The 27,143-nt window shown below is 36.7% G+C and overlaps 1 protein-coding gene across 2 annotated transcripts; it reads left to right on the top strand.

Moving 5' to 3' along the window:
- The first annotated feature begins 3,967 nt into the window (after positions 1 to 3,967).
- Positions 3,968 to 27,143, top strand: LOC131167767 (actin-related protein 2). 2 transcript variants are annotated; one of them, XM_058126651.1, is made up of 16 exons: positions 3,998 to 4,126; positions 4,226 to 4,392; positions 5,857 to 5,967; positions 16,698 to 16,832; positions 16,948 to 17,019; positions 17,127 to 17,205; positions 17,405 to 17,454; positions 17,992 to 18,095; positions 18,204 to 18,272; positions 18,360 to 18,423; positions 18,865 to 18,933; positions 19,923 to 20,006; positions 20,842 to 20,900; positions 24,946 to 25,012; positions 26,589 to 26,672; positions 26,758 to 27,143. In XM_058126651.1, the coding sequence occupies exons 2-16, from the start codon at positions 4,351 to 4,353 to the stop codon at positions 26,836 to 26,838; spliced, it is 1,170 nt and encodes a 389-aa protein (XP_057982634.1). In that variant the 5' UTR covers positions 3,998 to 4,126; positions 4,226 to 4,350; the 3' UTR covers positions 26,839 to 27,143. The 2 variants fall into 2 exon arrangements, with proteins under 2 accessions (XP_057982633.1, XP_057982634.1); XM_058126650.1 differs by having other exon boundaries at positions 3,968 to 4,392.

The raw sequence follows: 27,143 nt of genomic DNA, 5'->3' as shown, positions 1-27,143 counted from the left end.
CTGTAAATACTGTAATATCTATAGCATTTTGATGTTATAACTGTATAATCTGTTTGTATTTTCTATCTGTATAACTTGTCTGTATACTCTGAGTGTTATGGTACTTACGAAAACATAACATTCTGTATAACATCATATACTGGGAAATCTATATAAAATTCTACATCAAATAATATCTACTCAGGCCACACATACCTTATAATCTCATATTCTGTAAAAACGATATAATAATAAGTATACGCGCAACTGTAAAATTTTTGTTAACATAATCAAATCTCTTAGCATAACATATTTCCCTTACCTAGTTTTTGAAAAACTCTCACTGAACTCTAGCCCTACACCCGCAGGGTTCTCCACTTAACACCCTGAAAGCGACATCCCCTAGAACAAAATATCAGTATTTTTCTACATATAACATTTCCTATAACTGCAGGAAAAGTAGATTCTGAATAAAACACCTTACCCTGAATTTGGGATGAATTTCAAACCAACTTCCCTCTACGATCAGCTCCAGCAGACTTGTAAAAAACTTCACCGGGAGCGTCGTGGTGACCTTAGATCTTCAATCCAGCGAGAAATGGAGCTAGAATTGAAGAGAGAAGGGGAGGAAAACATAGAGAGAGAGAGAGAGAGAGAGAGAGAGAGAGAGAGAGAGAGAGAGAGAGTGGAGAGATTTTGCGCTGAATTTTCATAAAAAAATATGGGTTTCAACTATTTATAAAGCCGAATTCGTCGACGAATTCGTCGACGAATCCTTAAGTAATTTCGTTGACGAACCCTACCTCTTTGTTGACGAAATTCAGACTACCCAAAAACCTCTCTTGGTATTTTCTCGTTGACGAGACCAACTTATGCACTCATCGACGAACTCCCTGTGTTCGTTATTATTTAAATACCATTATTTTTCGGGTCATTACAATATATATATATATATTATTTTCTTTTTTTTTTCTTTTCAACCAGACATACCACCAAATTGCTAAAACTCTTTTTTTCTAAAAAAATGTAAAACAAATTGTAGTTCCATTCATGTGAAGTTTCATTGGCAATATTAGCCAATATTTCATATTTGAAAAAGTCATCATTTGAGAGAACAATTTTAGGTCCTATTTAAAACTTTAAAAACATTAGTGAATTTTTTTTTTCATGTTTAGTTATTAAAGAAAAATAAAATCAAAATATAATATATACCAACCTAATGAATATAAATTGAATCTTAAATATGATTAATTTTTGATTTTTTAATTTTTGATTATATTAGAATGATTTTTTTTTCATCACTATTTGATATTGAGAGAGAACTCAATGAAAAATGGATTTCTTTCTTATTTTTCTTTTTATCAAACTAAGGTTATGTTTGATTTGTAAAATTCTTATTCTCAGGAATAGATTAATTTTAGTACACTAGTTACAATTAGTTATACAATAAATTATGTTATTACTATAAAACAAATAATAATATGAAACTTGTATGAGTTCGTAATAAGGAATAACTATTCCCAAATTTCATCATGCGGATGTCTATTTCTTTTTTAAAATGCTTGTTGAATGAAATAATTAGGAATATATAAGGAAGAACTATTTGCTTGATTTTTAAAATTTAAATTATATTCTATCTTCTTCCAATAAATAGCGTTTCCGCTAAATCAAACAAATAGTGAATCCTTGATCCAAACATAATGTTAAGTTTTGTGTTTCTAACTAGTCAAATGTCACAATCCCACATCAAATGTATAATGAGAAAATTTTGGACTTATAAAAGGATGATTTGAGTTCTAACTATGCGACACTTTTTTTTTTGATAACTTGGGGACTTCAGTTACCATTGCGTCACTTTGGACATTATGATGCGACACCAAACCCGGGGGAGTGAAAACCATCCGGTCATTGATGCACCTCTGATAATTAACCGACGTAATGCCTCGAGGGGGAATCAAATCCGTGACCTTGAGGACACTAAAGTCACAAGTTCCCCTTATCACTTGATATAACAAAAATCATAAGGTTGATAAAACAAAACGGATAATACTTTGCCAGAGTACGTGATTGGTATCAAAGTTACCCAAAGAATAGTACTATCATGTGAGACTCTACACAAGTGGTTTGATGAGGGATCAAAGATTTGGATGGGAGAGAATGTTAGTCATACATCATATGTGTGTTAGGAAAATCTTGTACCTATAAAAATAGTTTATACTCTAATTATTTTATCATAAGGTAAGTGGGTTAGCGCAGATAATAACCCGTTTGAATTGGGTCTGAGATTCTGACACCGAGCAGTAAAAAAAATAAAAATCGTGCAATCAAAATAAAGGTAAGAAGCAAAAATAAAATAAAAAAAAAGAAAGAAGAAAAAGAAAAGATGTTGCAATGTACATGAAATGCAATAGATTGTACAGCAAAAAGAAGACAAAATGGAGAAAGCTAAAGTTCAACAGAAGGGGAATTGGATATATTCTATAAAGCAAACAAATCCACCATGGGCAAGCCAACAAATTAAAGCGTTTCCTCTTTCCTTTTTCTAAAGACACACATATAGATGTCGATTCAAAGAAACCCCATCCTCTAAAAACCTTACAACAAAAGCAATAGCATTCAATGATTTTCATTATCATGGAACTGCTCAACACCCACCACCCCATTTTGTAAATAATTAATGATGGGCTACGATTTTCTATTTTTAAAATTTTTTTAAAAATTATAAAAAAATAAAATAGTATAAAAATATTTTGAGATAGTTGTAAATAGTTATAGAAATCTTTTAAAATAATTATGAGTAATTATAGGGATAAATTTGACATTATCATAACTCATAAGGATATTTTGAAAAAGTTGTAGATAGTTAAAGAAATATTTTTAGAATAATTATGGATAGTTATAAGGATAAATTTGACATTTTCAAAAGATGACGCTTAATCGTGTAAAAGAAGCAATCGAAAAATTTTATCTTTGACAGCATACAATTCAAAGATTAGATATGAAATTATATATAATTTAATATAATTTTATATTAAATTGTGTTTTAATTTCATACAATTTAAAATTCAAATTTAATTTTGTATTTTGAAATAATGCATGTTCAAACTATTTTTATGTGACATAGTTCATGATACTTAAGATGTTCTCTAAGTATTGCAATTTGTGAGAATTTAAATACTTGGGATGCAATACTTTTGAGATATAAAATTTTCAAATTTTGTTTAGAAGCTAAATTTTTTGCGGACATGTGGGTATTTTCATATTTAATTTATTTTCAAGAAAGATGATGAAATAGCTTTTAATTTTTAAAATATTCTTAAATTGTTCAAGTGATACTTCACAAAAAAAAAATGTGTATACATAATATTATAGCACATATAAAACTCAATGAATAAAAAAACAAGTGATTCGTAGGTTTGGTGGCAACTGATGCACGGAAGTCGTGTCCGCATCCAGACTTTACCTTGATTAGCGAGACCTGGGGGCGGAGGACACTGATCCGTAGGTTTGGGGTGCCGCACTAAGAGATCCGAATGACTCGTTGGTGACTTGAGTTTCTATGTAATAAAAATAAAATAAAAGAAACACTAAAAAATTTGTTATAAACAAAATATTAAGAGAAAAAATAAAAATAAAATAAAAAATTACTAAACAATTCAAAGGTTCGAAAGCTATTACATTACTATAATTATTTTTCAAATGACAACAATAATAATAAAAATGTAACTTTTATAGATGCTGGCGAAACTATATTGTTTTATTAAGTTCAAATCATTTCATAACCGAATTTTTAATTTTTAAAATAAAATTAGATTATTTTTTATAGTGTATATTTCGAGCTTGGCATCTTTTAAAATGAAAATATGAATACTTTGTTTGAGAAATTTTGTGAGAATATTGTGAATTATAAATATAGAATAAATAAAAAAAAATTTTTAAAAATTTTTTTTTTAAAATTAATAAAATTCAGAAACAGGCTACATTGTTTATATTTTTAATTTGTATAAGTCTAAGCATGTCCACCTTAACTCCTCCAGCACTGCCACCAACCGCTGCCTCCTGCGGTCACATCCCACCGTAGACGACGCTCCACGGCGGAGAAACAGCCATTTGGATACTGAACTCGGAATTTGAACGATTGAAAGAGGTATTGGAGGAGTATTCAGTCGTTAATTAAGCATCTGATACGTATTTGAAGTGTATTGGATGAGTATTGGTATCTGATACGGAGGAGATCGCCTGTCAGATAACTCGGTAAAAGTTTGATGCGTTCCTTGATACTCCTCCGATTCAAGCTAGGCCATTGATGAGCTACCTTGTGGCAGCAGCAGTAACAGTAGCAGTAGCAATAGCAGGATTAGATTTGGATTGATGGACAACAGGAACGTCATCGTCTGCGACAACGGCACCGGCGTAACACTTTCTATCTCTCTCGCTCTTTCTCTTCATTTTTGTTCCTCGATCTTCCGCTCTTGTTGTTTTTCCCTCATTGATTCGTTCGCCAAAGAATCCCAGCTCGCTTGATTTTTCAATTTGTTCTTTGATCCCCGAAATTTACCGAAATTTACACTTACTTACATTAATTACATAGAAATGCGTTTGTTGATGTCCATGGGCGTGGAAGAGGTGTTTGATTTTAGAGATTGATGAGATCTCTCGTATTTGTGATGTCTATGTGAATACGTTGGGATTTCAGTTATTGTTTGTGAATAAACCGAAATTCACACCAAGTAGTCGTAACTACAGTGTGTTTGTTGATATCCATAAACAAGAAATTGGCGAGGCAGAGGTGTCTGATTTTAGAGATTACGGAGATCTCTCATATATGTGATGTTTGGGTGCTTATGTTGGGATAAATATTGTGTGTAGCGGTCATGTACACTTTCATTAAATGTCACTGTTCTATGAAATTTTACCTATAGTACAATTAAGCATGGGTGAAGCCTCTTCGAGTTGTTTGAATATTTTTCTCTCTGATATTGCAAGTTTCAAAATGTTTGGTTATGTTTGTTAAAGCAAGTTTTTATCCAGCACATGTGATCAATAGGATTCCTTTGTCCAAAGGGGAGGTATGCTGGAAACCTCCATTCTGTATGGATGTTTTATGTTGGGATTAGTTAAATGAAGTAATCCTTTTTCAGGAAAAAACATGGCGATTAAGTATTTAATATTCTAAACTTTATGGAGATGTTTCTGTTAACATCAACTAAGCAATGTACACTTGCAATGATTCATTACATTGTGTACATGATATAATGAGCTCAGGAATTTAGTATTTACTAGGCCAAAAATTGTGGAGATGTTTCTATAACTTCTCCCCTGGAATAAGTTAAAATTCCACCGCTTGAAAGTGCACAAATTTGCATATGTGCAAGCAAATGCTGCAAATTCAAGTTCGCGTTATCTTGAAAGGTTAATGCCATTGCTAGGAATATTTGGTTTGACAACAATAATTTAATCTGGTACCTGAGAAGTGGAAACTTGTATGCACACAGGACAAATAAAGACATTGCAGTAGTTTCAGAGAAGCCTGTCTTGTGTAAGTGATCTTGGACATCATTGTAGCAGTGAATGACTACATTGACTTGTAAAGGCTTTCAAAGATGGAATTCTGATCTTTAGAATGGTTACCAAAAAGAATGAAAAAATAAGGATTGAACAGCACCCACCATATTGCAGCCTGATACCTTGTCGTAGTGATGATGGTTCTTGGTTTCTTTACTAGACCTTACTATCAATGATGAATTATGTGTAACAAATGTTGTGTAAAACTCTGAAGAAAAATTAAGCAGTGTAAATTAAATGATCTTTTTTACTTAGCTAACCAATTTCAGTTACCTGGCTTATTTCGCCTGAAACAAGATTTATTCGATGCAGTATGTCAAGTGCGGTTTTTCTGGTGAGAATTTTCCCACCTCTGTATTTCCTTGCGTGGTGGGAAGGCCCATGCTACGTTATGAAGAGTCCCTCATGGAACAGGAGCTGAAGGTGAAAATATTTCTATTAAGTACAAGCACATATTATATTAAAATGAATTTGTTATTTATAGTAGTTGATACCAGATTACCAACTATTTGAGTTGGTAATGCAATTGCTATTCCAAAATGGTATTTGAGAAACTTAATAGCTCTTTGTCCCGTATGCTTGGTTTCTATCCAATACTAATCTCGTAAAAATTATTAGAAACAATCATTTTTTTCCCAATGTATGCATACATGCATGTGATTGTGTGGAATGTGGAAGAGGATTCCTCTAACTGACCCCACATGGGGGGATTTAAGGCTTGGTTGTTATTGTTGTCTTTGTTTGTTGTATGTATGCATGCATATATACATGAATGCTAGTATTCTACGATAACAGCACTTAAAGTTAAGGTGAAAATCAAATTTCTTTGAATGCCAAAATTTTACTTTGCAGTTATGTGTCCATCTTGAGAACATATGCATCTCCTATCTCAAACAGTCAAACCATGTAGTTTGTAGAGGGGTTTCTTGAAAGGGAAGGAGAGTATGTTGTACACATGTAACAGATGCTCTAGAAGGGGCCTAGAGAGAACCATGCAATTCGCAAAAAGCTCAAGCATGAATGGTGACAGGTGAAGGGGGTCTAATGGCTGAAAGGATTCCCTAAGCTAGTGGTAATCCATAGGTTTAGAGAGAGAGAGAGAGAGAGAGAGAGGAGATTTCTGTAGTGTCAAAATACCCCCACCAAAGCATGGTTGGTGATTATTTATAGGGGTGGATTGTCATCCTTTAATAAGAGAATGCCACGTCATTTCTCTACCAATGAGTAAGTGTATTGTTGGCCTAATAGATTAATGGCACATTGTCAATTGAGAGAGAAGAAAAAAGACAAATCACAAATGACACGTGGTGAATTCTTGGGTAGCTAAGGAAAAGACTTAAGGTTTCAAGACTCCTCTTAATGCACAAAGTCACTATTGAATAATTGGGTGAAATGGAAGACCTAACTTCAATGATAGGTCTCTCCCTCTATTTATAATATATGTCAAGTACAATACCAATGAGCATAATACCCTTGCTGACTCACATTTATTAACATAACTCTAACACATAATGATAATAATGCTAAATGACAATAACCACTAAGACTCCCCCCCCCCCCCCCCCCCCCCACCCCCCCCAAAAAAAAGCTGGAGCATATATATTGCATGCTCCTAGCTTGTTACAAATGAATTTCACACGAGCCTCCCAAGGCTTTAGTAAATAAATCAGAAAGCTGAAACTTAGACTTCACATAAGTGGTTGTAATGAGTTTCTATACAAGTTTGTCCCAAATAAAGTGGCAATTAACTTCAATTTTCTTTGTTCGCTCATGAAAGACCGGATTGGAGGTAGTATAAATAGCAACTCGATTATCATACATTAACTCCACAGGCCGAGAATGTGGAAAACCTAGTTAACATGTTCTTCAACCAAACAAGCTTACATGTAGTTTGCGCTATAGCCCTATACTTTGACTCAACACTTGACTTGACCACCACAGTTTGTTTCTTACTTTTCCAAGACACCAAATTACCACCGACAAAGAGACAGTAGTCGATTTTGGTTGGAAGATGACTCGACCCAATTTGCATCTATATATACCTAAATATGAGAGTGCCCTTGATCCTGATAAGAGAGACCTCTCCCTAGTGCACCTTTGAGATATCTCTAAATGTGAATTGCTCCATCCCAATGACTTGTTTTTGGGGAATCGAGAAATTGACTCAGAACACTTGTTGCAAAGGATATATTTGGTTAAGTGACTATAAGATAATTCAACTTTCCAACAAGTCTCCGGACTGTCCTAAGTTAGGCAACAAATCACCTATATTTGGCAGTAACTTTTTATTGGGATCTATGGGTGTATTAGCAAGTTTGGATTTGAACAGTTCCATCTAATCTAAAAGATCAAGAACATACTTCCTCTATGACAAGATTGTTCCTGTGCAAGATCTCGATACTTTTATATCCAAGAAGTACTTCAATGGTTCCAAATACTTTGAAACTTAGTCTGGACGAAATGCTTTAAGCTTTGAATACCTTGATCATCATCACCAGTAATCACAATATCATCCACGTACATTATAAGTAAAATCTTTTTGGATGGAGCATGAGGATAAAATACAGAATGATCTACTGCACGCTGTCGAAGGCCAAACTCAAGTACTACAACATTGAAGAGGGAAAACCATGCCCTTGGAGACTATTTTAAACCATATAGTGACTTCTTCAACCGACGCACTATGCCTGACTCCCCCTAAGCAACAAACCCGTGTGGTTGCTCCATATAGACTTCCTTCTGAAGATCACCATATGGGAAAACTTTCTTCACGTCTAATTGGTTTAGAGGCCAATGATAGGTGGTGGCTAAGGAGATGAACAAACCACCCGAGGTGAGTTTGGCTACAAGGGAGAATGTGTTTGAATAGTCCAAGCCATTCACTTGAGTATATCCCTTAGCAACAAGGCGGGCCTTCAATCAAGCCAAGGAACCATCTGGATTAACCTTCACAGTATACACCTAAAGACAAGCAACCATAGACTTATTAGGAGGAAGACGTACCAAGTCTCAAGTATTATTATCGTGTACAACACACATCTATTCTATCATTGCACGCCTCCCCCTGGAATGGAACAAGGCTTCAAAAATAGATTTTGGAAGAGCAACAAAAGGCGAAGTACTAACAAAACAGTAATATGAGGGTGACAAGAAATCATAACAAACAAAATTAGAGGTTGGATGTTGGGTACAACTATGTTTACCTTTTTGAACAACGATAGGTCGGAATAACATCTTGGGAAATAGGGTCATATGACAAGGGAACTAAAGGCAAAAAGGAAGCTAGAGGAGGCTTTCCTCCCTTGAGTTGATGTGTGTATACCTGCAAATTGGAATGATCCAAGCGGGGAGAAGGACTCAAACTGGATGAAGATGTTTTGAGTATTGGGCACAAATATTAGGTTAAGATCTGGAAGAAAAGCAGAGGAAGAGACTTATTAAGGTTAACAAATCTTAAGGAATCAAAGTAGTATGGTGTAGACTCAAAAAAGGTGATATCAGCAGAGACAAAGAACCTATGTAAAGTAGGCTATAACATTTGTTAAATGTTCCACTCGGGAGTATATAGAATCAGAGCAGGGGGGGTGAATGGACTCTTTTCGCGTATTTGGGCTTTCTCTACAAAATAAAAACTCTTGACAAGATTGCAAGCAATTATATCACAATTTATGAAATGTAAATCAAATACAAGACATAAATAAAAGAGTGAAGGGAGAGAAAGCTTAACACTGGAGATTTCACGTGGTTAAGCTTACGTCCACACCTTAGCAATAAGTCAAGGATTCCACAATCCACTATAAGTGCTCCTTCGCCGGCGGAGCAAGCCTTATAACCCGGGTACCAAACCCTACACTTGGGAACAAATCCCTACCGCGCTCACCAAGAGCCACAAGGTTCACCAAGAGCCTTGCAAGTTTGGTTCACCAAGAACTTTCACCAAGTTGGTTCACAAAGAACCTTTACAATAAGATGGGTATATAAATGATGCTCCTCACAATGAGTTGATTGCAATTACAAAACAAACCTCACACTTAATCTCTTAAGTAATGATTCACACAAGATAAATGAACAAGAGAGACTTGAGCACTTGAAATGAAGAACTAAGATGCAAAATGCTTAGGTTTTGTAATCAAAATTTTTTTTCACTAAGAATGATAAAAAACCATGCTAAACAAGTGTATGGATTTGTATTTATAGCCAAAAACCCTTACTCTAGTCGTTATTGGACCGTTAGGAGCAATTCCCAAAAGAAACTAGCCGTTTTCTAGCCATTATTGCGCTGCTCACAATGCGTCTCATCAGCTAGTGACCCCCACTCGTCGATTAGTGGCACTCTGCCAGCAATCGTAAACATTTTCCCTGGACTCGTCGACGTGTGCCCTAAATTAGAAAAAGTCATCAAAATGAAAGTTGTGGGATTTTTTCTTAACTTTCCAGGTACACCAAGATCGTCCTTTTTGGACTTTTCTAGCGAAAGTTATGCCCCAAATACCGAAGGGTGTTCAGGAAATTTGATAGGTGCATAACTGAGGTTTTAAACCCAACCAGGACAAGTTTGTAAAATATTATAACACTAATATAATTAAAAACTTGTCCTTAAGAAATTTCTTTTGAATATAGGATATCTTATTTATGAAAACATATTTGAAAACTCATTTCGATATCTTATATGTTTAGTCATATCCTTTATGAAAATATACTTGACTTTCTTGAGTGGTTAGGACATAAAGCTCGTTTTGACACAATTGAGACTAAGTATAAAAATGTTCTTAAAACTATGATGTTAAAAACTTGTCCCTTTGAAAACATATTTTGAGTTTAGGATTCTTTTGACAAACTCTTTGATTTTAACTTTGAAAACTATTAAAGTTGAGTTTGTGACTTTAGGTGAAATCCTATTTACTCATGTGTCCTAGTATGCATGCATTTGCTCAACTCTTACTCAGAAATCATGCAAGAAACACACCCGCAAGAGTTACAAATTGTTCCTACCTCACACAACCCTTATTACATATAATTTAACAATTAATCTTCTGTTGGTTGTGCTTGAGTCCTTTCCGAGTGAGTGTCCATCTGATCTTTCCTACTTGACGTCTACTCGGTCCGATCTTTGCCTTTGATCTAGCACTTCATGTATTCGTCACTGGAACCTGTACTAAACATGATCTGCAAAGATAGGAAATACTAGGAACAACATGTAGGTTAATATCCTCAAAACATATAAACCATGATTATGTAGTCCCCAGGGCTAACAACATTGATATCCCTTTTGAGTATAGGATTACCCTAGAAAAATGCATTTGATAGCGCAAGGATCCAACTAGAGTTAACTGATGGACAAAATACACAACCAAATATACGAGGAGGGAGAGAGAACAAAGGAGCCTTAGGGAAGATAACTGAATATGAGATTTTTTACCACCAAGGACAGAGGATGAGTGACTTTGAGAATGTTTGTTTTTCCATTTTGCGACTCCATTTTGTTGTGGAGTGTGGGCACAAGATGATTGATGGTTCATACCAGAATTAGTGAAATAGGTACTGAATTGGGTACTGAAGTACTCCATAGCATTATTACTATGAAGTATCTTGACTAACATATCAAACTGAGTATTTATTTGAGAACATAAGGCACAAAAGATATTAAACAACTCAGAACAATCTTTCATTGAATACAACCAAGTCATCTTGGAGTAGTCATCAACAAATGTAACAAAGTACTGAAACTCCAAGTTCAACGTGACGCGACTCGGACCCCAAACATCTGAATGGATGAGCATGAAAGGATTATTTACTCATTTATTGACTTGGGTAGCAAAGGCAACATGATGATGCTTTGCCAACCGACAAGACTCGTTCTCAAGATTAGACACATAAATGAAGGTAGGAACTAGCTGTTTTAATTTGTCCAAGGACTGATGGCCAAGGCTTCAATGGATTTGAAGCGGTGTAGCAGCAGCTGCGCAGGCAATGGGAGAAGAGAGCAACTCAAAGTATTAGAGTCTAGGTGCCTCACATCCTGTTCCAATTGTCTTCCTCGTCTTCAGATCCTGAACAATCACAAAATCAGGAAAGAAGGTTACAGAGCAATTTAGTGCCTTTGTAAGCTTACTAACTGACATGAGATTGAAGGGGCACTTAGGAATGTATAAAACAGAATAAAGAGGGATGGAGGGAGTAGGGTTTATTGTTCCTATCCCTTTAAGTGTAGTTGTGGACCATCAGCAAGGGTAACTTGAGCTAGAATTTTAGGATATTGGAGGGCAGAAAAGAAGTTACACCTGTCACATGGTCAGTATCTCCAAAGTTGACAATCGGAGGACTGGTGGGAGAGATATTAAATGACATACAAAAACTGTAGGATTACCCTTTTGAGCAAAATATGCAATGTGATGGAGATGCTTGTCGGAATGTTTGATACTGTAGGAACCTTGAATACTCCCCCTCCGAGATAGTTATAGCATGTTGTTCACCTAAACAAATGCCTGATGATGTAAACACACTTTTGGGATTTGAGGACACCATCCCAACACACACAACCTCGATACAGCAGCAAATTAGAAACACAGCTTAGGATTCCAAAATTGAACTTCTAGACCAACCGAGACAACCACAAGTGAATTCCAGACCAACCGAATCAAGCACAAAGTCAACTATTGATTCAACCACAAATGAGTCACCAACAACTGGACATAGCACTGCCACAACCCTACAAAATCAATGTATAAATGCTGGCCCTGCTCCAAGAGACTTAAAACACATTCCAAGGAAACAAACATGCAGCTCTAATAGAACCAAACAGCCTCTATACTGTAGAACATTGAAGCACACAGCAAACAACATCCCCCTGGAATTCATGGACACCCCCCCAACACACAAATTTCGACAATCGGTGCAAACCACAAGCATACAATGAACAAGAAAGATAAAAAGGAATCAAGAACACTGCAATACCACTGTTTCAGGCCTCAATGAACTCTATAATTATTGACCAACAGCTTCAGGCGCAAGCAATCATTCCCGTAATGCTGCGCATGAGCAACTAAAAAAGGTGATACCTTTGGACAAAAAAGATGACAAACAACTTGGTATTATGGTGTGAGGAAGGATGGAATTCAATACATTTGGGAGAAAGTCAGAGAAAAACGGCTCCTCAAAAAAGTTTCACATGCTGGCGCGTGGTGTCGGCATTGCTGGCTTTCCACCGGCACATGGAGGATCCTCTAGCTATGAAATTTTGAGGGATGGCAGATTGGTAGGTTCTGTGGCTTGCTATGTGTTGCAAAATATGAAGTATTCCTTGAGGTGTTGAAGAGGACACCTGCATCCAGGGTTTTTTAAGCAACTGCGGCTTTTTCCAGCAGCTGCTGAAGCTGCTGCTGGACTTTGGTGATACTGATGATCCTTCTACTGCAGCAGGTTGTGTGGTATAATGATGTTTAGGGTTTGATTAAGTGGCGGTCATGCAATCAGGGTTTAGGTTGGATCTTGCTCTATACTATGTTGAATAATTGGGTAAAATGGAAGAACTAACTTCAATGATAGGTGTCTCCCTTTATTTATAATTTATGTTAAGTACAATACCAATGACCATAATACCCTTACTAACTCACACTTATTAACAAAACTCTACCACATAATAATAATAATGCCAAATGACTAAATAACCACTAACAATCACGACTCTCTAGAACACCCTAGGACTGAGACTGGTACAGGGATATCCCACCATGTGTTTCTGTATCCAATCTTGGGCTTGTGTACTGCTATTTTTGACCTCTTCCAAGAGTGCATTTTTTATCTCTTGTATGCATGCATATATACATGTTTGCTAGCATTCTGCAGCAAAACCATGTATCAAATGCTCTTGAATTGATGAGATTTGAAGACCTACAGTGGATGGAATCAATTTCAGATCTCTTAGTTCCTCGGCTGCGGGGTGGCTAGGGAGTCCCTTTGACGAAGTAGAAATCCTCCAAGCTATTAAACATTGCAATGGGGATAAAGCGCCTGGTTTGGATGGTTTCTCCTTTGCTTTCTTTCAGTCTAATTGGAGCCTTCTCGAGCATAGCACTGTAAACGTGTTTGAGGAGTTAGATAGATCAAGAAAATTTGTTAGTTGCATCACTACCACCTTTGTCGCTCTTGTTTTGAAGAAAGTTGGGGCTTTTAACATTAAGGTTTTCCACCCTATTAGCTTGGTGAAGAGCATTTATAAAATCTTTGCTAAAGTCCTAGTTGAGAGGATTAAAAAAGCAATACCAAAAGTCATTGGTAGTATCGGCATGCTTTTGTGGCTGGAAGACAGATTATGGTTGCTGCCCTAATTGCTAGTGAGGTGGTGGATGCCTATTTGAAGGAGGGAAATAGGGGAGTAGTGTGCAAATTGGAAATGGAGAAAGAATTTAATTATGTCAACTAGAACTTCATTCTTTATTTTCTCAGGAAAATGTGCTTTTGGGAGCTTTTTTTGGTGTAGTTGGATTGCACAATGCATCACCTCCAAGCTTCTTTGTACTTATAAATGGATGCCCTTCTAATTTCTTTTGCTCCTTGAGAGATTTGCGACAAGGGAATCCCTTGTCCCCTTTTTGTTCATTTTGGTACTAAAGGTGCTAAGCCTCATGTTGATGAAAGCTAGTTAAGGAGGGATCTTTAGAGGTCTCAAGGTAGGCAAAAATGAAAGGCTTATGGAAGTTTCTCATCTCCTTTTCACAAATGATGCTATCATTTTTTGTAAAGATGATCCCTTTCATATCCTCGACCTTTGATGCATTTTGTTTGGGTTTGAGGTTGTATCAGGCTAGTGAACCATGGTAAATGTGAGCTCATTCCAATTGGAGGGGGGACCTTCTTTGCTAATCTTCTAGGTTGTAAGAGGGGATTCTTTCCCATTAGTTTCCTTGGCCTTGGAGCCAAATTGGAAGACAAAGGAGTTTGGGACCCCATTATCGAAAAGCTTGAAAGGAGACTGGAAGGTTGGAAAAGAAACTTCTTATCAAAAGGTGGTAGACTCACCCTTATTAGGAGCACTTTTGACGAATATTCCAGTCTATTTCATGTCCCTCCTTCCTTGACCAGCTTCAGTTGCTAGAGACTGAAGGGAATAGAGAGAAGATTTCTTTGGGGAAGCTTGGGTAGGAGTTTAAATATCACCTTTTTAGATGGGGAGTGGTTAAACAACCAATATGTTTAGGAGGTTTAGGGCTGAAATCCCTCCTCAGTTTCAATAAAGCCCTCCTCGGGAAATAGTTGTGGAGGTTCATGAAAGAGAAAGATCACTTTTGATGGAAAATCATTGTTTCGAATTATGTCTTGAGCATAACGGCTGGATAAGACGCATTAGTAGGGGACCCTACGGGCAGAGTTTGGAAATTCATCACGAAAGGATGGGATGGATTTTTTCCAATATGTGAGATTTCAAGTGGGAACGACTTACTTTTGGCATGACATGTGGGGTGACAACAGTAATTTTAGAGCTGCCTTTCCTTCCATCTATAGTTTGGCTTGTGACAAAGATTCAGTTATCAGTCATCATCTCCAAATCACTGATCAGGGGATTTTCTGGATGTTCCTTTACTAGAGAATGTGGCAGATTGGGAACTTCATGCATTCTCTGACTTTTACAGCAATCTCTATAGTTTCTTTTACCAAAACATCCCCAACGAATGAAAATGGGCTTTGGAGGAAAGCAGCCCCTTCAAAGGTTGCCTTTTTTTGTTTGGGAGTCTACACATGGAAATATTTTAACCCTAAACAATCTACAAAAAAGGGGTCTTGCAATTACAAATAGATGTTTTCTTTGTATGGCTGATGCAGAATCGGTCAACCACATTCTTCTCTGCTGCCCCTAGACAAGGAATTTGTGGAACATGGCTCTGTCCTTGACTAGATATCAGCGGTTACTACAACTTCTGTGGGAGGGGAGATTTGGGCTTGGAAAGGAATCAAAACCACCAAGGAGAGGCTAAAGGCTTTGAATCTCATCCCTCTTGCCATCTTTTGGTGTGCTTGGAAGTTGGAAGAAAGAAATAAGAGAGCCTTCAAAGATACAGTTACGTTGCTTCAGATTTGCAAAGAGCAGTGGATTGCTATTGTTTCCAGCTGGCGTGGTGGGAATTTATGAATGATCATAATGTAATTCTTGATGTTTATGACACTCTACAAAGTGGTTGAAGTTTTGTACCACGGGGTGGCATCCCCTTGATGCCCAACTAATAAAAGTTCTTCTCTACCGATAATTTTTTCTTAAAAACTTTTGCAGTTATGTCCAAGTTGAGAACATATGCATCTCCTATCTCAAACTATATAGCTGTAGAGGGGGTTTTTGAAAGGGAAGGAAAGTTTGTGTTGTACGCATGTACTGAATGCTCTAGACAGGGCCTAGAGAGAACCATGCAACTCCCAAGAAGCTCAAGCTAGTGGTAATGGCTAAAAGATTTGCTAAGCTAGTAATAATCCATAGGTTAGAGAGAGAGAGAGAGAGAGCACTTGATTGCTTCAGTGTCAAAAGACCCTTGACAAAGCATGGTTGGGGGCATTTAAAGGGGAGAGGAGAAGACATGTAGGTTGTCATCCTTCAATAAGAGAATGCCTAATCATGACTCTACCAATGAGCAAGTGTAAAATGATGGCCTAATAGGGTACTGGCATACTGCCGCATGGTTAGGGTGAGAGAGAAGAAAAAAGAACTTGTCTCATGAATTCTTGAGTAGCCTAGGAAAAGACTTAATGGGTTAGGACTCCCCTTAACACACAAAGCTGTGACTCTGTAGAACATCCCAAGATTGGGACTGGTACAGAGATATTGGCCACGTGTTTCCGCAACCAATCTTGGACATGTGCGCTGCCATTTTTGTCCTCTTGCAAGGGTGCATACTTAAGATAGTTAACAATTAATCCGTAATTGTGCACGTCTAAGTTCAGTATGATTCAATTGCATAATCTAGGGGAAAGTGGACATTTCTTGCATTTACAATAGCCTAACAATTTTAGCTTATGAATTGGTGCTTAATGTGACCTTGAAATTAAAGCTTATAGATTTGTCCTTATTGTGGTCATTCTTCAATGGACCATGCATTTTTCAATGGTTGAAAGTAAACTTTTCCAGTACTTCTGGTTCTTGTGACAATCTTCATCTCCTGTTCTTACAGGATATTGTTGTTGGAGAAGCTTGTGCGGATTTGCGGCATCAACTGGATATATCTTATCCAGTCCACAATGGTATTGTGCAAAATTGGGATGATATGTGTCATGTGTGGGACCATGCATTTTTCAATGAATTAAAAGTAAACTTTCTGTTGCTTCTGATTCTTGTGATAAACAATTATTTGGGGCTTAATCCCTTTACTTTTTTAAACAGTTTCATCCTGACAATAGTAACACCATATTCGCTTTCAACAGATAGATCCAACAGAATGCAAGATTTTACTTACAGATCCACCTCTTAATCCTTCAAAAAACCGCGAAAAAATGGTTTGTGATGCATAATCCAGTTTTCTTGTAATTTTGCTTGGTAATGTATTACTCTCAATTTTGGCATGGATAGCATATCATGATCTGTGTCTGACATGGCATTATAGGTGGAGACCATGTTTGAGAAATACAACTTTGAGGGTGTCTTCATTCAAATCCAGGCTGTTTTAACATTATATGCTCAAGGTGCTAATTAGGATGGCTCCCCCCCAATATTTGACATGAATTTTTAAATTTTCTGTTAAGAAATCTGTCTGCAAAACCATTGCAAAAAAACCTGCTTGAATTTCTGTTTTATTATGATGATTATAATTTTTATATTTAATTTTTTTTCCTTTTCTGGCATGTAATTGGTTTTGTTTTTGACTTTATTGAATCCTTACAGGTTTATTGACTGGACTGGTTATTGACTCTGGTGATGGTGTCACTCATGTGGTATATTACACTTTGAACTATCTGGATATTATGAAGTATCGTAACCTTTTTGGTTGTATTTATTGACCATTTCTGCATATTCTCATAGAAATGAAATAAACTTGTTGCATGTATAAGTTTTATAGAATGCGTCAATTTTTATGTTTTATGGAAGTTTTCATGAGTGCATGGGTTCTGATTCTACTTTATGGGATGTCCAAATTCCCCCTTCCATTTTCCCATGGTTTGCAGTTTGTGGCATCTAAATTGGATATTAGTCTATATCGCAACTTGCAGGTGGAGCATCTTAAGGGAATAAATGAGGTCTTGTTTTTATGAAATATTTTGGTCTTGGTGGGTAATATGAGAGTTGATATTCATTTTTACTCCTCAAATGGAGGTTGGTGGCTGGGTATTTCACTGTTATATTATCTTTGTTGTTGATTAACTCAGTTTAGGAATCAAGGAGGGATTCAGAAAAGTGGGAATTCAGATGCAATACTTGTTAATCTCTATGTTATTTCTTAACGGTGCAATTTCTTCATGTTTCCTCTCTAGGTTCCAGTTGTAGATGGTTACTCATTCCCGCATCTTACCAAGCGAATGAATGTAGCTGGACGACACATAACATCCTATCTTGTTGACTTACTTCTAAGGAGGGGGTGAGGGCATATTTTTAAAATCATCCTGTGAGATTAGTGTAATTCTCACCTTTCTGTTCATCAATTGATTTTTTAAACTGTTTAACACCTAAATTTTCTTTGTTGTAGCTATGCAATGAATAGAAAAGCTGATTTTGAGACAGTTAGGGAAATCAAGGAGAAACTTTGTTATATAAGGTGAAACTACATCTTCTTGTGTTTGCCTGCTTTTGTGGAACTTGGAGCATTAGTTTGTAATATTTGATCTATTTTTTTTTCCATCAGTTATGATTACAAGAGAGAATATCAATTGGGGCTTGAGACCACCATCCTTGTAAAAAATTATACTGTAAGTTGATAACTGTTTTGTAAGTTGATTCTCTTAGTGCTTTATATTTCTTCACAAAACTGTAGCAGGAGAAGAGTTCAATTTGACATCCTCTTAGGCATGACAAGGCTGTAATTTAGGGAAATTATAAGCGCTATAAGAGTTCAATTTGACAGCCTTTTAGGCATGACAAGGCTGTAAGGGTCATAGTTAGGGAAGTTATAAGCACTATCTTTTGTTTTATTTCTGCTTATTTGTGGCACATCAAATGCAGTCGTGTTTCTTATGTCAAATATATTACAATAAACTGTTATTGCAAATTTATACTGTTGCTTCCCTGTTTTGATTTTATATTTTCAATTTCTATTTAATTTTTTTTGGGTTTCTTTTATAGTTCTTTGCTGAACAACTACATATATTTGTTTTTTTAATTAATTTATGGGGAAGATTTAATTCAATCAGCTGCCAGATGGAAGGGTCATTAAAGTTGGCACGGAACGGTTCCAAGCCCCTGAGGCCCTTTTTACTCCAGTAAGCTTGTACCTCCCTGTAATAATCTATTTTTAAGTATTCAATGACACCTTAAAGTTTTCTAGGTTATTTTATCGGCTCATTTGAAACATTGGTTGTTAATTGCATGATGATTTTCTGTGACAAAGGTCATTTCATAGTGCACATGCATTGTTTATCATGAAATTGATTTGCCATTATGCTAGGAAACAAAGATTGTTGGCCATACCTGATGTCCATTCCTGAGCATGCATTTGGATGTTAAAAAACAAACATTATCTTTTATGCATACATAGAAATCTTTTACTGTGAATTGAAATTGTCAGAAAAGACACACTGACCAATGATTTAGGAGAATTCTATATCTGTTGATGGAGCAGAATGATGAAAAAGATTTTGTTCCTGACTTCGAGAGTTCGAGTTGTTGGGATGGGGCTTCTTTGAGTTCAATAGAGATCAGGTGGGGAACAGATCTCAATGAGAATTTTAAGTGATACTGAATTGATGTCAGCATGAACCAAAAACAATATTCTAAATTTTAGGGTATCATTTCTACTGTTAATTTTAACATGATCCTTAATATTTCTGAATATTTGAAATTGTTCAGTCTGAACAAGTGTATATCACCTGGGTGGTTAAGAATCCCCTCTAAATGTGGAAAATTCTAGAGCAATAAAATCCATGAGATAAATTTTAACTTCAAAAGGCAAGCAGAGTTTTTTGTGTAATCAGCCTGGTGCACCAAAAAGTCGAAACTTGCAACCAAGGTGCCCCAAGTATTTTGTTCTTTCAGAAATTAGCCTGTTGATGCCCTACAAATTGTTAAGATTATTTTTTAGAGTTTCTAACTAAAATATTTATGTTCTTGTCTGGATCAATCCCAACACATATAATGTTGCTTTTCAGACTCGTTTTTTGTTGGTTTTCATTTTGAATTGTGAGGCATGCAGTTGCAACATATCCTTGAAGAGGTTTACTCATGGAAGTTTTGATGTGCTGGTTTTATACAGGAACTCATAGATGTTGAAGGCGATGGAATGGCAGACATGGTATTTCGCTGCATTCAGGAAATGGACATTGACAACAGAATGATGGTATTCTAGTCATTTCAGTAAACTTTGCCTCATGACTAATTGTACTGTTGATGTTTCTGTTTGTTGGTTATGAATTATGATAAAGATTTTTTTTTGTTCTTTGGGAGAGAGAGGGGGGGGGGGGGGTAAAAGAAGAAATTCAATATAGAGAGAAGGAGAAGAACATAAGGAAGGTAAGGCATCCTCTAAAGAATTTATCAAGAAGGAAAATAAAAAGAAAACATCAACACAGCACAGATCCCCAGTCACATTTAAAATCAATAAAGAACACTCCCTTGAAAACACCAGAAGCATGAGACCACAAAGAGGCTAAAAAAACAGTTCTCTCCCAAAGTAAACATAAAGTTAGAGAACTGCCCAGTTATTACAGAATAACAGATGCACAATTGTCAGTTTTGAACAGTGCTTAATGCTATAAATTTGCTGATGTATATATGGTTGCCTTAAGTAATAACTGCTTGCATTGCTATATTTTTTACAATATCTTTCAATTCTTTTGGGTGGTGTTCTGCCTTTCTTTGTTTGCATTCCTTAGTGATATACTGTGTGATGTTGTGGGTGATAAAGCCATATATTATTTCTTCATCTTCTGTGTGTGTCTTGTACATGTTGGTTCCTTATGCTAACCATAACATAGATCATACAACTCGTCAATTCTATTGGGTGCCCTTTGACAGACACATGCTTCAGAGGCAGATCTCCTAATCACTCCCATGCCATCTCTCTGCAAAAGTTTTGTAGTGCACGCTTATTCCTATTTTGGGGTTTGAACTTTGAAGTGCTTATATATTCCTTTTTAATCATTTTAACTCCTATTTTATTTTAATTTTTGCAGCTCTACCAGCATATAGTTTTAAGTGGAGGGAGTACTATGTATCCTGGATTACCTAGTCGGTAATATGCTAAAATCCTTCTTGCATGAGATACACCTTTTTGGACCAGACTAGTTTTTTCACCGACGAGTTATTTTTTATACAATTGTTTCAGTTATCATATGTAGTTGAAAACATTAGACACATTAGGAAGTTTGTGTTTTTTTATCTTTATCTTGTTGGTAATTGCAACTCTCATTCTGCTTGTCGTACACTGCTGTTGAATGTCTGGGCTCAATGCTTGATTGCTCACATATCTCACCTTTTGCAAGGACATGGGTATTTGGGTTTGTTTATAGTTTTCAATACAATAAATTTGAGTAAGGGTGAACTTTTTTTAGAGAGTTCATGCCAAACATATATCGGTGCTTTATGCCAAGCCTGTCAGATCACTATGATATGAATCCGTACCGAAGATGATGTAATGCATAGAGTAAAACAAGTTGGGTAAAATGGAGAAGTGCTTCAAGTGTGCTATGTGATCGTAGAATACCCTTAAAATTGAAAGGGAAGTTTTATAGGACAGCTATAAAACCAGCAATGCTATATGGATCGGAATGTTGGGTGACGAAGAAACATAATATCTTAAAAGTAAAAGTTGCCGAGAATGCTTAGATGGATGAGTGATATAACATTGAAATATAAATTAAGGAATGGACATATTCGTGGTAAGTTAGGTGTAGCTCTTATAGAAGATAAGATAAGGGAGGGACGACTCAGATGGTATGGACACTTGCAACGTAGGCCTTATAATGCACCTGTGAGGAAGGTGACTTAATTACTGTGGGGGGCAGTAGAAGGGGTAGGGGTAGACCTAAAATAATTTGAGAGGAGATAGTGAGTAAGGATTTAATATTCTTGAATCTATCAAAATAAATGGTCCATGATCGCATAAATTGACGGAAAATGATTCATATAGCCAACCCCACTTAGTGGGACTAAGGCTTGGTTTTGTTGTTGTTGTTGTTGCTTTAAAATATGAAGGAAAAGGACATCGCTAGCAAGAGAAACCTTTATGATGAGTTCCTTCTCTCTCTCTCTTAAAAATTGACTTTTCTCTTGAATACATGTCATACCATGTTAGGATGCACAAGGGGGTCGCTCGACTGAATTTTCAGTTATGAAGTCAAAGGGACTTGGATTACATGTGCATATTGACATTTCATATTTTGCCACTTGAGATTCTTTTGGTTGGGCATCACTATGGCATAGGCTTCTATTTCAGTTTGTTTGAGAGGCAGAAGTTTCTGGGACATGCAAAAGGAGAGAATATTTAAGAAAAGTGTCCACTGCACAAGCCTTGCTAATGATGAGGTCTAGAAAAGGGGAGAGAATGATTACTATATATTAAGTGAAATTCGTAGATGTTTGGGGATGTAAATGGATTCATGTCGGTGAATATCCCACTCTGATCCAATTCTATAGGGGCTGATCCGGTACTTAATGGGTAGGGGCAGGATTTGGGATGACTTTTGTGACTTGAGGCGAATTTGGAGCAATAAGTGGAAAATGTTTAGTACTATTTCGGGCGAGGTGGATTCAGGGTGGGAAATGTATGTATTATGTATGTATATTCGGTTAAGCTAGCAGTATTCTAGGCGAGGTGGATCCAGGGCAGGAAAATATATTTCCCACTTATTACACCATATATATATATTTATATGTATGGGTGTATATGTATGTATAAAATAGTACTTTCATTCAATTGTTCATTACTTCTAAATATATTATTTTTCTTTTATTTTATATTATTTTATGTTGTTATCTATAATTATATTAAAATAAGATATGTTATTTTGATAACATAAAGGCAGGAATTTTTTTTTTTTAAAAATTTTGTTTTTTCTTCTTTATAGTTGGCAGGGCGGATTCAAACCTCAGTGGGAGGCGGATCCCCTAATGAGGCAGGGATGGGATACAAATAATGTTCCGAGGCGGATTTGGGATGTAGGCTAGGCGGATAATTCTTGGCAGCGCTGGCTCAGGTTCTGCCTCTCCCACTCCAAATCTGCCTTGTTTACATCCCTAGGGGCCTTCTCGTCTTGTGTAAGTAAATAGATATGTTAGATTACCACTAGGGGTGGCAAAACGGCTCATGACCTGACGGGTCCTGTGACCCGTCCGTTTAAAACGGGTTTAGTTTTATGAAAGTCAATTCGTTTATAAACAAGTCAACTCGTGACCCGCCCGTTTATAACGGGTCAATCCGTGTTCAGGTCAGGTCACCTGCCGGGTGACCTGTTTATTAGGCTTCTTAAATGATTTAACCCACTAACCCTACCCTACTGAGAGAAAACCCTGAGTCCCTAAATCTTTATTCCTGTGCCGCAGCTGCCTCCTGCTGCTCCTCCAATCCTCCTTCCATTTCTGCAGCAGAACGCGAGCTCTCTTGCAGGCGTAAGGCTCGAACACTCGAAGACGAAGGCCCCTAGGGATGTAAACAAGGCAAATTTGGAGTGGGAGAGGCAGAACCTGAGCCAGCCCTGCCAAGAATTATCCGCCTGGCTTACATCCCAAATATGCCTGGCCTAATGAGGCTCGAACACTCGAAGACGAAGGGTTGCTGCTGGTTCGAAGGCTCGAAGACTCCAAGACGAAGGCCTCCCGCTGGTTTTGTGCTGGTTTGATGCCGTCTTGTGCTGCTCCTTCATCTTCTTCATGCGCAACGCAGGCTGAGAATGAGAAGCCTTCACTGTGCTGCTGCTTCTTCTTCTTCTTCGTGAGCGACGCAGGCCAAGAACGAGAAGCTCATATAATTTTGACTAAAAAATCCTTCACAAGCATGTACGACAAGATGTATGGTAACACAGCATTTTATGGCAGTTTGTAAGCTTCTCTCGGGTTGTGTAACTTGTGTTCAAATCTTCAGAGAATCAGAATCAGATCAGCCTGGGGGGGTTTTTTTTTAAAATTGTATGTTTAAAAGTTTTTAATAAATAAATTATTTTTTTAAACAGGTAACCTGTGACCCACCTGTTTAATAAACGGGTGGGTTAGGGTTTACATGGTTGCGACCCATTTAAACTTGACCCACTTATGACCCAACCTGTTAAGAACCCGTCCGGACCTGGCCCGTGAACCCTTTTTGCCACCCCTAATTACCACATTACTTAAAAGTTTAAGTTATTAGGTTGTGGATTAACAATGTATATCAAGCCCAACAGCACATGGAGAGAGAAACACACAGTAGTTAATACCCATTACAGGGAATACAATAATTTTTTAAACACCACACAATAAACACGTGCAATGAGATTAGAACGCAGAACCTCTTGGTAACCAGCTATAGTACCATGTTGGATTACCACTTTTACCTAAAAGCTTAAGCTATTAGGTTGTGGGTCAACAATGTATATCAAGCTTTAACAAGGCATTTGTTGGTGCAAGGATTTCAGTCCGCTGGAGTCTTCTTAGTTTTCCTTAGATTATGGCATTTGTCATTTCAGCCTAAGGGATGACTCTGACATGCCCAAGAAATTCCAATCATGATCACTAATAAGATGACAAGTAAGATATATTTTGTGTTATACTTTGATTGCTCTTTCTTGTTATTCCTAGTGACATTTATACACAAGGAAAACATATCTTTTAATCATTGACTTTAGCAATTCTCTTTTTTGTATCGAACCTAGTGTATTTTGTTGATTATCAATGTTCCAGAAGGACCAAAACTAGTGAAATTATGATATGTTCTTCTACAGCTTGGAGAAGGAAATTCTGGATCATCTCTTTGGTTCAAGGATTTCAGTCAGCCGGGGTCTTTGTAGTTTTCCTTAATATGGCATTTGTCATTTCAGATGCAGGCATGACTCTGAGATGCCTAAGAAATTCCAATCATGATCACTAATAAGATGACAAGCAAGATATATTGTGTGGTTATACTTTGATTGCTCTTTTATTGTTATTCTTTGTGACATTTTTACACCAGGAAAACGTATCTTTTAATCATGACTTTATCAATTCTCTTGTTAGTGTTGAACCTAGTGCATTATGTTGATTATTAGTGTTCCGGTTTTTATCAAATTTAGAATTAAGAAACTAGTGAATTGTGATATGTTATTTTGCAGCTTGGAGAAGGAAATTCTGGAGCGTTATCTTGACGTGGTTTTGAAGGGAAATAAAGACGGGCTGAAGGTAAGATCTGACTTCTGCATGTTGTGGATTCAAAGAAGAAAATAAAAATTATCATGCTCTTGTTTTTCAGTTTTTTGTTGATCAAGGTAGTATAATAATGTGTTTCCATCTTGCACCAGTTGGTGATTATTATTATTGTTTTTTGTTTATTCAGATTAAGTGAGTTACTTGACAAAAAAATTCATAAGTTTTCTGCAATCACTTGCTTCTGATGAGTCTGTAATCATTTGTTTGAACTTGGAATTGAAATGCAAAACAGTCATGGTGTTTTTATGGGACCAGTGGGTCTTAAGGGTTGGAATTCATGCTGAGTCTACCATACTTGTGCAATCCTGCACCCTCAACACAACCAGAAAAAAAAAAAGAGCCTGGAATTCATGCTGAGTCTACCATACTCGTGCAATCCTACACCCTCAACACACAACCAGAAAAAAAAAGAGCCCAATATTTCCTTTTTCTTTTTTTTCCTATTTTGAGGGGGGAGGGGGTGTCTTTGCCTAGTTTCAACAATTTGAGCAGTCGGCGGATGTAGTTGCCTCTGCTTTTGCTTTAGCCGTGATATGTGCCTATGTTTTTAGAATAACAACATTATCACTGGTTGATTTAATTCTCTGGATAGAACTCTAGGATGGATCATGAGAACTAGTGTATAATCCTTCCATTTAGTGTGTATAAAAGTGTCCTGTGTGCATGAATGTCATCATCTCATTTCATTTCCTTGGATTCCGTCTTAGGATTGACTTCTACGTCTTCTCATTTCATTTCCTCAGATTCAATCTTAGCGTTGACTTCTTCCCAAACAAAGTTGTGGTCATAACGGTAACAAAATATTTGGTCATAATGTAAAATGAATCTCATGTAAACAATGACATTTCTCCAAATCTTGAGAATGATAGTATGCATCAGCGGAGATTTATTTGAAATGCTTTCTAAATTGTGTAGTGATGTTTTGTTTTTTTTTTGGTGGGATATCCAATTCTGTGCACCATGAGTATCGGTTTCATTTTACACAGAGGTCAAATCCAGCTTCACATAATAAAATGTTGCCCTTTTTCAAATCCATGACTCTTGAGGAGAAAATTTGCAGGTATAAAAATTATTGGTTAGGTATTGAATAGAAACATATCTATTGGGCAACCACAATATTGATTTAAAGCATAACATACAGTAGTTATAGCACAATTTCCTTCTTAGTCACGAAGATGATTTTAATTTTTAAATTTCTCAGAGCTAGCAACTGCTTTTCCATATCTTTCTTGAACTCAAGACCGTAGCATATAACATTTCTCTCTCTCTCTCTCTCTCTCTCTCTGTAACACACACACACACCCCCACCTACACCCACACAAGAGTTGTGGAAAAGGATGTTTAGGCTCATTGGTCTTCACCATCCAAGCCTTCCCATGTAGAAGGGATAATGAACAAAAACTATGTGGTTTCCATTAAATACAAACCATATAAAAGGGGTTTCTACTTACAGATTTTCTATCGTCTGTCTGTATGTGTGTACTAATTTGAATGAAGCTTGCCAATGAGCATGTATTTTCATTTCCTCGTGTTCTTTTCCGTTGAACAGAAACTCCGATTACGGATTGAGGATCCACCACGAAGAAAGCACATGGTGTACTTAGGAGGTGCAGTTCTTGCCGGGATCATGAAGGTGCAATCTCTCCCCAGGGTTTAAAATTACCTCTCTATTAGGACCAGATTTCGTTGTGGTGGTTAATTAAATTTAGCTCATGCAGGATGCACCAGAATTCTGGATTGGCAGACAAGATTATCTGGAGGACGGAGTTGGTTGTCTGAGCAAGTGTGGCCAGGCATAACTATTGTAAGGCAGTACCAACATGGCGACACCTTCCCTGCTTTTGAGAATGCTGCAGCAGTATGGTAGTCAGAACACCCGAACATCCAAAGAAAGATTTCTGAGCTACTTACTAGAATGTTAGTGACTCATTTCTGTATCAACCATGAGCAGCTTTTGTACTCGATGGCCAGAATAATAGAAAATAAAATGAAATCCTTGTATTTTATTTTTAAGTTCGCCTCAAATTCAAATATACAAACGTAAAAGTGTGTTGATTTTTTTGTGTGATGATAAATCTATGATTAAATGTATTTTTAAAATGAA

Source organism: Malania oleifera, chromosome 11 (genome assembly GCF_029873635.1).
Source record: "Malania oleifera isolate guangnan ecotype guangnan chromosome 11, ASM2987363v1, whole genome shotgun sequence".
NCBI lineage: Eukaryota > Viridiplantae > Streptophyta > Magnoliopsida > Santalales > Ximeniaceae > Malania > Malania oleifera.
Note: the sequence above shows the minus strand (reverse complement) of the source record. Positions and strands in the feature narration are given on the sequence as shown.

What these genes read in the sequence shown, in the direction of transcription:
- LOC131167767 (XM_058126650.1), top strand. Translation starts at nt 4,351, where the DNA reads ATGGACAACAGGAACGTCATCGTCTGCGACAACGGCACCGGC. An exon ending in TCTGCGACAACGGCACCGGC is followed by an intron (nt 4,393 to 5,856) that starts GTAACACTTTCT and finishes TATTCGATGCAG; the next exon opens with TATGTCAAGTGCGGTTTTTC. An exon ending in TCCTTGTAAAAAATTATACT is followed by an intron (nt 18,424 to 18,864) that starts GTAAGTTGATAA and finishes TAATTCAATCAG; the next exon opens with CTGCCAGATGGAAGGGTCAT.